Source organism: Oncorhynchus keta, chromosome 11 (assembly GCF_023373465.1).
Source record: "Oncorhynchus keta strain PuntledgeMale-10-30-2019 chromosome 11, Oket_V2, whole genome shotgun sequence".
Classification (NCBI taxonomy): domain Eukaryota; kingdom Metazoa; phylum Chordata; class Actinopteri; order Salmoniformes; family Salmonidae; genus Oncorhynchus; species Oncorhynchus keta.
Genome location: NC_068431.1, coordinates 4,458,306 through 4,471,684, shown reverse-complemented (window position 1 = coordinate 4,471,684; position 13,379 = coordinate 4,458,306). Strand labels below are relative to the sequence as shown.

Genomic DNA, 13,379 nt, shown 5'->3' with positions numbered 1-13,379 from the left:
GGCTGTAGAATGTAGGCTGTAGAACGTAGAACGTAGGCTGTAGAATGTAGGCTGTAGAATGTAGGCTGTAGAACGTAGGCTGTAGAATGTAGGCTGTAGAACGTAGGCTGTAGAACGTAGGCTGTAGAACGCAGGCAGTAGAATATAGAACGTAGGCAGTAGAATATAGAATGTAGGCTGTAGAACGTACGCTGTAGAACGTAGGCAGTAGAATATAGAATGTAGGCTGTAGAATCTAGAATGTAGGCTGTAGAATGTAGGCTGTAGAATAAAGAATGTAGGCTGTAGAATGTAGACTGTAGAATGTAGGCTGTAGAATGTAGGCTGTAGAATGTAGGCTGTATAGAACATGGGCTGTAGAATGTAGGCTGTAGAACATGGGCTGTAGAATATAGGCTGTAGAATGTAGGCTGTAAAATGTAGGCTGTAGAACGTAGGCTGTAGAACGTAGAATGTAGGATGTAGAACGTAGACTATAGAATGTAGGCTGTAAAATGTAGGCTGTAGAACGTAGGCTGTAGAACGTAGGCTGTAGAATATAGAATGTAGGATGTAGAACGTAGACTATAGAATGTAGGCTGTAGAATGTAGGCTGTAAAATGTAGGCTGTAGAATGTAGGCTGTAGAATGTAGGCTGTAGAACGTCGGCTGTAGAATGTAGAATGTAGGCTGTAGAATGTAGGCTGTAGAACGTAGGCTGTAGAACGTAGAACGTAGGCTGTAGAATGTAGGCTGTAGAATGTAGGCTGTAGAACGTAGAACGTAGGCTGTAGAATGTAGGCTGTAGAATGTAGGCTGTAGAATGTAGGCTGTAGAATGTAGGCTGTAGAATGTAGGCTGTAGAACATAGGCTGTAGAACGTAGGCTGTAGAACGTAGGCTGTAGAACGTAGGCTGTAGAACGCAGGCAGTAGAATATAGAACGTAGGCAGTAGAATATAGAATGTAGGCTGTAGAACGTACGCTGTAGAACGTAGGCAGTAGAATATAGAATGTAGGCTGTAGAATCTAGAATGTAGGCTGTAGAATGTAGGCTGTAGAATAAAGAATGTAGGCTGTAGAATGTAGAATGTAGGCTGTAGAACGTAGGCTGTAGAACGTAGGCTGTAGAACGTAGGCTGTAGAACGTAGGCTGTAGAACGTAGGCTGTAGAACGTAGGCTGTAGAACGTAGGCTGTAGAACGTAGGCTGTAGAATGTAGGCTGTAGAATATAGAATGTAGGATGTAGACTGTAGAATATAGAATGTAGGATGTAGACTGTAGAATATAGAATGTAGGATGTAGGATGTAGAACGTAGACTATAGAATGTAGGCTGTAGAATGTAGGTTGTAAAATGTAGGCTGTAGAACGTAGGCTGTAGAACGTAGGCTGTAGAACGTAGGCTGTAGAATATAGAATGTAGGATGTAGACTGTAGAATATAGAATGTAGGATGTAGAACGTAGGCTGTAGAATATAGAATGTAGGATGTAGAACGTAGACTATAGAATGTAGGCTGTAGAATGTAGGCTGTAAAATGTAGGCTGTAGAACGTAGGCTGTAGAACGTAGGCTGTAGAATATAGAATGTAGGCTGTAGAATGTAGACTATAGAACGTAGGCTGTAGAACGTAGGCTGTAGAATGTAGAATGTAGACTGTAGAATGTAGGCTGTAAAACGTAGGCTGTGGAATGTAGGCTGTAGAACGTAGGCTGTAGAACGTAGGCTGTAGAATATAGAATGTAGGATGTAGAACATAGGCTGTAAAATATAGAATGTAGGATGTAGAACGTAGACTATTGAATGTAGGCTGTAGAATGTAGGCTGTAAAATGTAGGCTGTAGAACGTAGGCTGTAGAACGTAGGCTGTAGAATATAGAACGTAGGCTGTAGAATGTAGACTATAGAATGTAGGCTGTAGAACGTAGGCTGTAGAATGTAGAATGTAGGCTGTAGAATGTAGGCTGTAGAACGTAGGCTGTAGAATGTAGAACGTAGGCTGTAGAATGTAGAATGTAGGCTGTAGAATGTAGGCTGTAGAATGTAGAATGTAGGCTGTAGAATGTAGGCTGTAGAACGTAGGCTGTAGAATGTAGAATGTAGGCTGTAGAACATAGGCTGTAGAATGTAGGCTGTAGAACGTAGGCTGTAGAACGTAGGCAGTAGAATATAGAATGTAGGCTGTAGAACGTAGGCAGTAGAATATAGAATGTACGCTGTAGATTCTAGAATGTAGGCTGTAGAATGTAGGCTGTAGAATAAAGAATGTAGGCTGTAGAATGTAGGCTGTAAAATGTAGCCTGTAAAATGTAGCCTGTAAAATGTAGGCTGTAGAATCTCGAATGTAGGCTGTAGAATCTCGAATGTAGACTGTAGAACGTAGGCTGTAGAATAAAGAATGTAGGCTGTAGAATGTAGGCTGTAGAACATAGGCTGTAGAACGTAGGCTGTAGAACGCAGGCTGTAGAATATAGAACGTAGGCAGTAGAATATAGAATGTAGGCTGTAGAACGTACGCTGTAGAACGTAGGCAGTAGAATATAGAATGTAGGCTGTAGAATCTAGAATGTAGGCTGTAGAATGTAGCATGTAGAATGTAGGCTGTAGAATGTAGGCTGTAGAATGTAGGCTGTAGAATGTAGGCTGTAGAATGTAGGCTGTAAAATGTAGGCTGGAGAACGTAGGCTGTAAAATGTAGGCTGTAGAACATGGGCTGTAGAATGTAGGCTGTAGAATGTAGGCTGTAGAACATGGGCTGTAGAATGTAGGCTGTAGAATGTAGGCTGTAGAACGTAGGCTGTAGAATATAGAATGTAGGATGTAGAACGTAGGCTGTAGAATATAGAATGTAGGATGTAGAACGTAGGCTGTAGAATATAGAATGTAGGATGTAGAACGTAGACTATAGAATGTAGGCTGTAGAATGTAGGCTGTAGAATGTAGGCTGTAAAATGTAGGCTGTAGAACGTAGGCTGTAGAACGTAGGCTGTAGAATATAGAATGTAGGGTGTAGAATGTAGACTATAGAATGTAGGCTGTAGGACGTAGGCTGTAGAATGTAGAATGTAGACTGTAGAATGTAGGCTGTAAAACGTAGGCTGTGGAATGTAGGCTGTAGAACGTAGGCTGTAGAACGTAGGCTGTAGAATATAGAATGTAGGATGTAGAACATAGGCTGTAGAATATCGAATGTAGGATGTAGAACGTAGACTATTGAATGTAGACTGTAGAACGTAGGCTGTAGAATGTAGAATGTAGGCTGTAGAATGTAGGCTGTAGAACGTAGGCTGTAGAATGTAGAACGTAGGCTGTAGAATGTAGAATGTAGGACGGAGAATGGAGGCTATAGAATGTAGAATGTAGGCTGTAGAATGTAGGCTGTAGAATGTAGAACGTAGGCTGTAGAATGTAGGCTGTAGAATGTAGGCTGTAGAACGCAGGCTGTAGAATGTAGAATGTAGGCTGTAGAACATAGGCTGTAGAATGTAGGCTGTAGAACGTAGGCAGTAGAATATAGAACGTAGACTGTAGATTCTAGAATGTAGGCTGCAGAATGTAGGCTGTAGAATAAAGAATGTAGGCTGTAGAATGTAGGCTGTAGAATGTAGACTGTAGAATGTAGGCTGTAAAATGTAGGCTGTAAAATGTAGCCTGTAAAATGTAGCCTGTAGAATCTCGAATGTAGGCTGTAGAATCTCAAATATAGGCTGTAGAACGTAGGCTATAGAATGTAGGCTGTAGAAAGTAGGTTGTAGATTATAGAATGTAGACTGTAGGCTGTAGAATGTAGGCTGTAGAACATGGGCTGTAGAATGTAGGCTGTAGAATATAGGCTGTAGAACATGGGCTGTAGAACGTGGGCTGTAGAATGTAGGCTGTAGAATGTAGGCTGTAGAACGGAGGCTGTAGAACGTAGGCTGTATAATATAGAATGTAGGCTGTACAACGCAGGCTGTAGAATGTAGAATGTAGGCTGTAGAACATAGGCTGTAGGCTGTAGAATGTAGACCGTAGAACGTAGGCAGTAGAATATAGAATGTAGGCTGTAGATTCTAGAATGTAGGCTCTAGAATGTAGGCTGTAGAATAAAGAATGTAGGCTGTAGAATGTAGGCTGTAGAATGTAGGCTGTAAAATGTAGCCTGTAGAATCTCGAATGTAGGCTGTAGAACGTAGGTTGTAGAACGTAGGTTGTAGAATATAGAATGTAGACTGTAGGCTGTAGAATGTAGGCTGTAGAACATGGGCTGTAGAATGTAGGCTGTAGAATGTAGGCTGTAGAACATGGGCTGTAGAATGTAGACTGTGGAATGTAGGCTGTGGAACGTAGGCTGTAGAACGTAGGCTGTAGAATATAGAATGTAGGATTTAGAACGTAGGCTGTAGAATATAGAATGTAGGCTGTAGAACGTAGACTATAGAATGTAGGCTGTAAAATGTAGGCTGTAAAATGTAGGCTGTAGAACGTAGGCTGTAGAACGTAGGCTGTAGAATATAGAATGTAGGCTGTAGAATGTAGACTATAGAATGTAGGCTGTAGAAAGTAGGCTGTAGGCTGTAGAATGTAGGCTGTAGAATGTAGGCTGTAGAATGTAGGCTGTAGAACGTAGGCTGTAGAATGTAGGCTGTAGAATGTAGGATGTAGGATGTAGGCTGTAGAATGTAGAATGTAGGCTGTAGAATGTAGGCTGGAGAATGTAGGCTATAGAATGTAGGCTGTAGAATGTAGGCTGTAGAACGTAGGCTGTAGAATGTAAAACGTAGGCTGTAGAATGTAGGCTGTAGAATGTAGGCTGTAGAATGTAGGCTGTAGAATGTAGGCTGTAGAATGTAGGCTGTAGAATCTAGAATGTAGGCTGTAGAACATAGGCTGTAGAATGTAGGCTGTAGAACGTAGGCTGTAGAACGTAGGCAGTAGAATATAGAATGTAGGCTGAAGAATATAGAATATAGGCTGTAGATTCTAGAATGTAGGCTGTAGAATGTAGGCTGTAGAATAAATAATGTAGGGTGTAGAATGTAGGCTGTAGAACGTAGGCAGTAGAATATAGAATGTAGGCTGTAGAACGTAGGCAGTAGAATATAGAATGTAGGCTGTAGATTATAGAATGTAGGCTGTAGAATGTAGGCTGTAGAATAAAGAATGTAGGCTGTAGAATGTAGACTGTAGAATGTAGGCTGTAAAATGTAGGCTGTAAAATGTAGCCTGTAAAATGTAGGCTGTAGAATCTTGACTGTAGGCTGTAGAATCTCGAATGTAGGCTGTAGAACGTAGGTTGTAGAATATAGAATGTAGACTGTAGAACGTAGGCTGTAGAACGTAGGCTGTAGAATATAGAATGTAGTCTGTAGAATATAGAATGTAGGCTGTAGAACGTAGGCTGTAGAACGTAGGCTGTAGAACGTAGGTTGTAGAATGTAGGCTGTAGAACGTAGGCTGTAGAATATAGAATGTAGGCTGTAGAACGTAGGCTATAGAATGTAGGCTGTAGAAGGTAGGTTGTAGAATATAGAATGTAGGCTGTAGAACGTAGGCTGTAGAATATAGAATGTAGGCTGAAGAATGTAGGCTGTAGAATATAGAATATAGGCTGTAGAATATAGAACGTAGGCTGTAGAACATAGGCTTTAGAATATAGAACATAGGCTATAGAATGTAGGCTGTAGAATGTAGGCTGTAGAACGTCGCCTGTAGAATATAGAATGTAGTCTGTAGAATATAGAATGTAGGCTGTAAAATATAGAATGTAGGCTGTAGAATATAGAATGTATGCTATAGAACGTAGGCTGTAGAATATAGAATGTAGGCTGTAGAACATAGGCTATAGAATGTAGGCTGTAGAATGTAGGCTGTAGAATATAGAATGTAGGCTGTAGAACTTAGGCTGTAGAACGTAGGCTGTAGCACGTAGGCTATAGAATGTAGGCTGTAGAACGTAGGCTGTAGAATATAGAATGTAGGCTGTAGAATGTAGAATGTAGGCTGTAGAACGTAGGCTGTAGAATGTAGGCTGTAGAATATAGAATGTAGGCTGTAGAACGTAGGCTATAGCATGAAGGCTGTAGAACGTAGGCTGTAGAATATAGAATGTAGGATGTAGAAGGTAGGCTGTAGAATATAGAATGTAGGCTGTAGAACGTAGGCTATAGAATGTAGGCTGTAGAACGTAGGCTGTAGAATATAGAATGTAGGCTGAAGAATGTAGACTGTACAATATAGAATGTAGGCTGTAGAATATAGAACGTTGGCTGTAGAATGTAGGCTCTAGAACACCGGCTGTAGAATATAGAACGTAGGCTATAGAATGTAGGCTATAGAACATAGGCTGTAGAATATAGAATGTAGGCTGTAGAACGTAGGCTATAGAACGTAGGCTATAGAATGTAGGCTGTAGAATATAGAATGTAGGCTGTAGAATGTAGCCTGTAGAATATAGAATGTAGCCTGTAGAATATAGAATGTAGTCTGTAGAATATAGAATGTAGGCTGTAAAATATAGAATGTAGGCTGTACAACATAGAATGTAGGCTGTAGAACCATAGGCTATAGAATGTAGGCTGTAGAACGTAGGCTGTAGAATATAGAATGTTGGCTATAGAATGTAGGCTGTAGAATGTAGAATGTAGGCTGTAGAACGTAGGCTAAAGAATGTAGGCTGTAGAACGTAGGTTGTAGAATGTAGGCTGTAGAACGTAGGCTGTAGAATATAGAATGTAGGCTGTAGAACGTAGGCTATAGAATGTAGGCTGTAGAAGGTAGGTTGTAGAATATAGAATGTAGGCTGTAGAACGTAGGCTGTAGAATATAGAATGTAGGCTGAAGAATGTAGGCTGTAGAATATAGAATATAGGCTGTAGAATATAGAACGTAGGCTGTAGAACATAGGCTATAGAATGTAGGCTGTAGAATGTAGGCTGTAGAACGTCGCCTGTAGAATATAGAATGTAGTCTGTAGAATATAGAATGTAGGCTGTAAAATATAGAATGTAGGCTGTAGAATATAGAATGTATGCTATAGAACGTAGGCTGTAGAATATAGAATGTAGGCTGTAGAACATAGGCTATAGAATGTAGGCTGTAGAATGTAGGCTGTAGAATATAGAATGTAGGCTGTAGAACGTAGGCTGTAGCACGTAGGCTATAGAATGTAGGCTGTAGAACGTAGGCTGTAGAATATAGAATGTTGGCTATAGAATGTAGGCTGTAGAATGTAGGCTGTAGAATATAGAATGTAGGCTGTAGAACGTAGGCTATAGCATGAAGGCTGTAGAACGTAGGCTGTAGAATATAGAATGTAGGATGTAGAAGGTAGGCTGTAGAATATAGAATGTAGGCTGTAGAACGTAGGCTATAGAATGTAGGCTGTAGAACGTAGGCTGTAGAATATAGAATGTAGGCTGAAGAATGTAGACTGTACAATATAGAATGTAGGCTGTAGAATATAGAACGTTGGCTGTAGAATGTAGGCTCTAGAACACCGGCTGTAGAATATAGAACGTAGGCTATAGAATGTAGGCTATAGAACATAGGCTGTATAATATAGAATGTAGGCTGTAGAACGTAGGCTATAGAACGTAGGCTATAGAATGTAGGCTGTAGAATATAGAATGTAGGCTGTAGAATGTAGGCTGTAGAACGTAGCCTGTAGAATATAGAATGTAGCCTGTAGAATATAGAATGTAGTCTGTAGAATATAGAATGTAGGCTGTAAAATATAGAATGTAGGCTGTAGAATATAGAATGTAGGCTGTAGAACCATAGGCTATAGAATGTAGGCTGTAGAACGTAGGCTGTAGAATATAGAATGTTGGCTATAGAATGTAGGCTGTAGAATGTAGAATGTAGGCTGTAGAACGTAGGCTGTAGAATATAGATTGTGGAATATAGAATGTAGTCTGTAGAATAGTCTGTAGAATATATATTATTATTATATATATATAGAACGCAGTCTGTAGAATGTAGGCTGTAGAATGTATAACATAGAATGTAGAACGTCTCCCGAGTGGCACATCTCAGTGCTAGAGTTGTGGGCTTGACTCCCAACAACGACGAGACAGCCTGAAGGGAGGAAGTGAGGATGCTGGGAGTGTGGTGCCAGGAAAACAACCTCTCACTCAACATTTAAAAAATCAAAAGGAGATGATGGTGGACTTCAGGAAACAGCAGAGGGAGCCCCCCCTATCCACTACAACAGGACAGCAGAGGAGAAGGTGGAAAGTTTTAAGTTCCTATACAGATCTACTGTACTTTATTCTATTCTTTTACATAGATTTGTGTGTATTGGGTATATGTTGTGGAATTGTTAGATATTGCTTCACTGTTGGAGTTAGAAGCACAAGCATTTCACTACACCCGCAATAACATCAACTAAACACGTGTATTTGACCAATAACATTTGATTTGAAAGGCCTGAATGTAGAATGTAGGCTGTCTATGAAGAGGCTGTATCCTACCTGTACAGCTGGTTGATGGAGAAAGGGTTTTTAGGATAACCTTGAGGCAGCTCCATCATTTTGATTTGATAGTCACCCTGACGCATCCCCTGGGAGCATAAATATCTTAATCAGAGAGGTAAAATGGTGTTTAAATCTGACTGAATGCCTGCCTCTGCCTGCCTGCCTACCTGCCTGCCTGCCTACCTGCCTACCTGCCTCCGCCTACCTGCCCGCCTGCCTGCCTGCCTCTGCCTGCCTCTGCCTGCCTGCCTGCCGCCTGCCTGCCTGCCTCTGCCTGCCTGCCTGCCTCTGCCTGCCTGCCTGCCTGCCTCTGCCCTGCCCTGCCTGCCCTGCCTGCCCTGCCTCTGCCTGCCTCTGCCTGCCTCCGCCTGCCTGCCCTGCCTGCCTGCCTCTGCCTGCCCTGCCTCTGCCTGCCTGCCTCTGCCTGCTCTGCCTGCCTGCCTGCCTGCCCTGCCTGCCTGCCTGCCTGCCTGCCTGCCTGCCTGCCTGCCTCTGCCTACCTGCCTCCGCCTACCTACCTGCCTACCCGCCTACCTGCCTCCGCCTGCCTACCCGCCTACCTGCCTACCTGCCACCTGCCTCCGCCTACCCGCCTACCTGCCTACCCGCCTACCTGCCTACCCGCCTACCTGCCTATCTGCCTACCTGCCTACCTGCCTGCCTGCCTCCGCCTACCTGCCTACCTGCCTCCGCCTACCTGCCTACCTGCCTACCCGCCTACCTGCCTCCGCCTGCCTACCCGCCTACCCGCCTACCCGCCTACCTGCCTACCTGCCTATCTGCCTACCTGCCTACCTGCCTGCCTGCCTCCGCCTGCCTGCCTTCCTCCGCCTACCTGCCTCCGCCTGCCTCCGCCTACCTGCCTCCGCCTACCTGCCTCCACCTGCCTGCCTGCCTACCTGCCTACCTGCCTCCGCCTACCTGCCTCCGCCTACCTGCCTCCACCTGCCTGCCTGCCTACCTGCCTACCTGCCTCCGCCTACCTGCCTCCACCTACCTGCCTCCGCCTACCTGCCTACCTGCCTCCGCCTGCCTGCCTGCCTACCTGCCTGCCTGCCTACCTGCCTACCTGCCTCCGCCTACCTGCCTCCGCCTACCTGCCTACCTGCCTCCGCCTACCTGCCTACCTGCCTCCGCCTCCCTGCCTACCTGCCTACCTGCCTCCGCCTACCTGCCTACCTGCCTACCTGCCTCCGCCTACCTGCCTACCTGCCTCCACCTACCTGCCTACCTGCCTCCGCCTACCTGCCTCCGCCTACCTGCCTACCTGCCTCCGCCTACCTGCCTACCTGCCTACCTGCCTCCGCCTACCTGCCTACCTCCCTGCCTGCCTGCCTACCTGCCTACCTGCCTGCCTGCCTGCCTCCGCCTGCCTACCTGCCTCCGCCTACCTCTCTGTGCGTACGGTCCAGTTTCCTGCCATCCAGGACCTCTATAATAGGCGGTGTCAGAGGAAAGCCCATGAAATTGTCAGAGACTCCAGACTTCTGTACCGGTACCCCTTGTATATAGCCTCCACATTGACTCTGTACCGGTACCCCTTGTATATAGCCTCCACATTGACTCTGTACCGGTACCCCTTGTATATAGCCTCCACATTGACTCTGTACCGGTACCCCTTGTATATAGCCTCCACATTGACTCTGTACCGGTACCCCTTGTATATAGCCTCCACATTGACTCTGTACCGGTACCCCTTGTATATAGCCTCCACATTGACTCTGTACCGGTACCCCCTGTATATAGCCTCCACATTGACTCTGTACCGGTACCCCCTGTATATAGCCTCCACATTGACTCTGTACCGGTACCCCCTGTATATAGCCTCCACATTGACTCTGTACCGGTACCCCCTGTATATAGCCTCCACATTGACTCTGTACCGGTACCCCTTGTATATAGCCTCCACATTGACTCTGCCGGTACCCCTGTATATAGCCTCCACATTGACTCTGTACCGGTACCCCTGTATATAGCCTCCACATTGACTCTGTACCGGTACCCCCTGTATATAGCCTCCACATTGACTCTGTACTGGTACCCCTGTATATAGCCTCCACATTGACTCTGTACCAGTACCCCTGTATATAGCCTCCACATTGACTCTGTACCGTAATACCCTGTATATAGCCTCCACATTGACTCTGTACCGGTTCCCCTTGTATATAGCCTCCACATTGACTCTGTACCGGTACCCCTGTATATAGCCTCCACATTGACTCTGTACCGGTACCCCTGTATATAGCCTCCACATTGACTCTGTACCGGTACCCCTGTATATAGCCTCCACATTGACTCTGTACCGGTACCCCTGTATATAGCCTCCACATTGACTCTGTACCGGTACCCTGTATATAGCCTCCACATTGACTCTGTACCGGTACCCCTGTATATAGCCTCCACATTGACTCTGTACCAGTACCCCTGTATATAGCCTCCACATTGACTCTGTACCGGTACCTCTGTATATAGCCTCCACATTGACTCTGTACCGTAATACCCTGTATATAGCCTCCACACTGACTCTGTACCGGTACCCCTGTATATAGCCTCCACATTGACTCTGTACCGTTACACCCTGTATATAGTCTCCACACTGACTCTGTACCGTAATACCCTGTATATAGCCTCCACATTGACTCTGTACTGGTACCCCTGTATATAGCCTCCACATTGACTCTGTACCGGTACCCCTGTATATAGCCTCCACATTGACTCTGTACCGGTACCCCTGTATATAGCCTCCACATTGACTCTGTACCGTAATACCCTGTATATAGCCTCCACATTGACTCTGTACCAGTACCCCCTGTATATAGCCTCCACATTGACTCTGTACCGGTACCCTCTGTATATAGCCTCCACATTGACTCTGTACCGTAATACCCTGTATATAGCCTCCACACTGACTCTGTACCGGTACCCCCTGTATATAGCCTCCACATTGACTCTGTACCGTTACACCCTGTATATAGTCTCCACACTGACTCTGTACCGTAATACCCTGTATATAGCCTCCACATTGACTCTGTACTGGTACCCCCTGTATATAGCCTCCACATTGACTCTGTACCGGTACCCCCTGTATATAGCCTCCACATTGACTCTGTACCGGTACCCCCTGTATATAGCCTCCACATTGACTCTGTACCGTAATACCCTGTATATAGCCTCCACATTGACTCTGTACTGGTACCCCCTGTATATAGCCTCCACATTGACTCTGTACCGTAATACCCTGTATATAGCCTCCACATTGACTCTGTACCGGTACCCCCTGTATATAGCCTCCACATTGACTCTGTACCGTAATACCCTGTATATAGCCTCCACATTGACTCTGTACCGTAATACCCTGTATATAGCCTCCACATTGACTCTGTACCGTAATACCCTGTATATAGCCTCCACACTGACTCTGTATATAGCCTCCACATTGACTCTGTACCGGTACCCCTGTATATAGCCTCCACATTGACTCTGTACCGGTACCCCTGTATATAGCCTCCACATTGACTCTGTACCGGTACCCCTGTATATAGCCTCCACATTGACTCTGTACCGGTACCCCTGTATATAGCCTCCACATTGACTCTGTACCGGTACCCCCTGTATATAGCCTCCACATTGACTCTGTACCGGTACCCCCTGTATATAGCCTCCACATTGACTCTGTACCAGTACCCCTGTATATAGCCTCCACATTGACTCTGTACCGGTACCCTCTGTATATAGCCTCCACATTGACTCTGTACCGTAATACCCTGTATATAGCCTCCACATTGACTCTGTACCGGTTCCCCTTGTATATAGCCTCCACATTGACTCTGTACCGGTACCCCCTGTATATAGCCTCCACATTGACTCTGTACCGGTACCCCTGTATATAGCCTCCACATTGACTCTGTGTACCCCTGTATATAGCCTCCACATTGACTCTGTACCGGTACCCCTGTATATAGCCTCCACATTGACTCTGTACCGGTACCCCTGTATATAGCCTCCACATTGACTCTGTACCGGTACCCCCTGTATATAGCCTCCACATTGACTCTGTACCAGTACCCCCTGTATATAGCCTCCACATTGACTCTGTACCGGTACCCTCTGTATATAGCCTCCACATTGACTCTGTACCGTAATACCCTGTATATAGCCTCCACACTGACTCTGTACCGGTACCCCCTGTATATAGCCTCCACATTGACTCTGTACCGTTACACCCTGTATATAGTCTCCACACTGACTCTGTACCGTAATACCCTGTATATAGCCTCCACATTGACTCTGTACTGGTACCCCCTGTATATAGCCTCCACATTGACTCTGTACCGGTACCCCCTGTATATAGCCTCCACATTGACTCTGTACCGGTACCCCCTGTATATAGCCTCCACATTGACTCTGTACCGTAATACCCTGTATATAGCCTCCACATTGACTCTGTACCAGTACCCCCTGTATATAGCCTCCACATTGACTCTGTACCGGTACCCCTGTATATAGCCTCCACATTGACTCTGTACCGTAATACCCTGTATATAGCCTCCACACTGACTCTGTACCGGTACCCCTGTATATAGCCTCCACATTGACTCTGTACCGTTACACCCTGTATATAGTCTCCACACTGACTCTGTACCGTAATACCCTGTATATAGCCTCCACATTGACTCTGTACTGGTACCCCTGTATATAGCCTCCACATTGACTCTGTACCGGTACCCCCTGTATATAGCCTCCACATTGACTCTGTACCGGTACCCCTGTATATAGCCTCCACATTGACTCTGTACCGTAATACCCTGTATATAGCCTCCACATTGACTCTGTACTGGTACCCCTGTATATAGCCTCCACATTGACTCTGTACCGTAATACCCTGTATATAGCCTCCACATTGACTCTGTACCGGTACCCCTGTATATAGCCTCCACATTGACT

The 13,379-nt window shown here is 45.3% G+C and overlaps 2 protein-coding genes across 3 annotated transcripts in view; both read right to left on the bottom strand.

Moving 5' to 3' along the window:
• LOC127933019 (NEDD4-binding protein 2-like 1) overlaps positions 1-13,379 on the bottom strand; it is a 31,065-nt gene that overhangs the window by 11,443 nt on the left and 6,243 nt on the right. Inside the window, exon 4 of the mRNA XM_052529210.1 lies at positions 8,433-8,521. Coding sequence (XP_052385170.1) covers positions 8,433-8,521 — 89 coding nt within the window. The remainder of the gene's footprint in view (positions 1-8,432; positions 8,522-13,379) is intronic.
• Positions 9,748-12,926, bottom strand: LOC127933018 (uncharacterized). Of its 2 annotated transcripts, XM_052529208.1 has the most exons (3): positions 12,581-12,926; positions 11,439-11,712; positions 9,748-10,326 (listed from the first exon to the last, which is right to left on the bottom strand). In XM_052529208.1, the coding sequence occupies exons 1-3, from the start codon at positions 12,910-12,912 to the stop codon at positions 9,883-9,885; spliced, it is 1,050 nt and encodes a 349-aa protein (XP_052385168.1). In that variant the 5' UTR covers positions 12,913-12,926; the 3' UTR covers positions 9,748-9,882. The 2 variants fall into 2 exon arrangements, with proteins under 2 accessions (XP_052385168.1, XP_052385169.1); XM_052529209.1 differs by lacking the exon at positions 12,581-12,926 and having other exon boundaries at positions 11,205-11,847.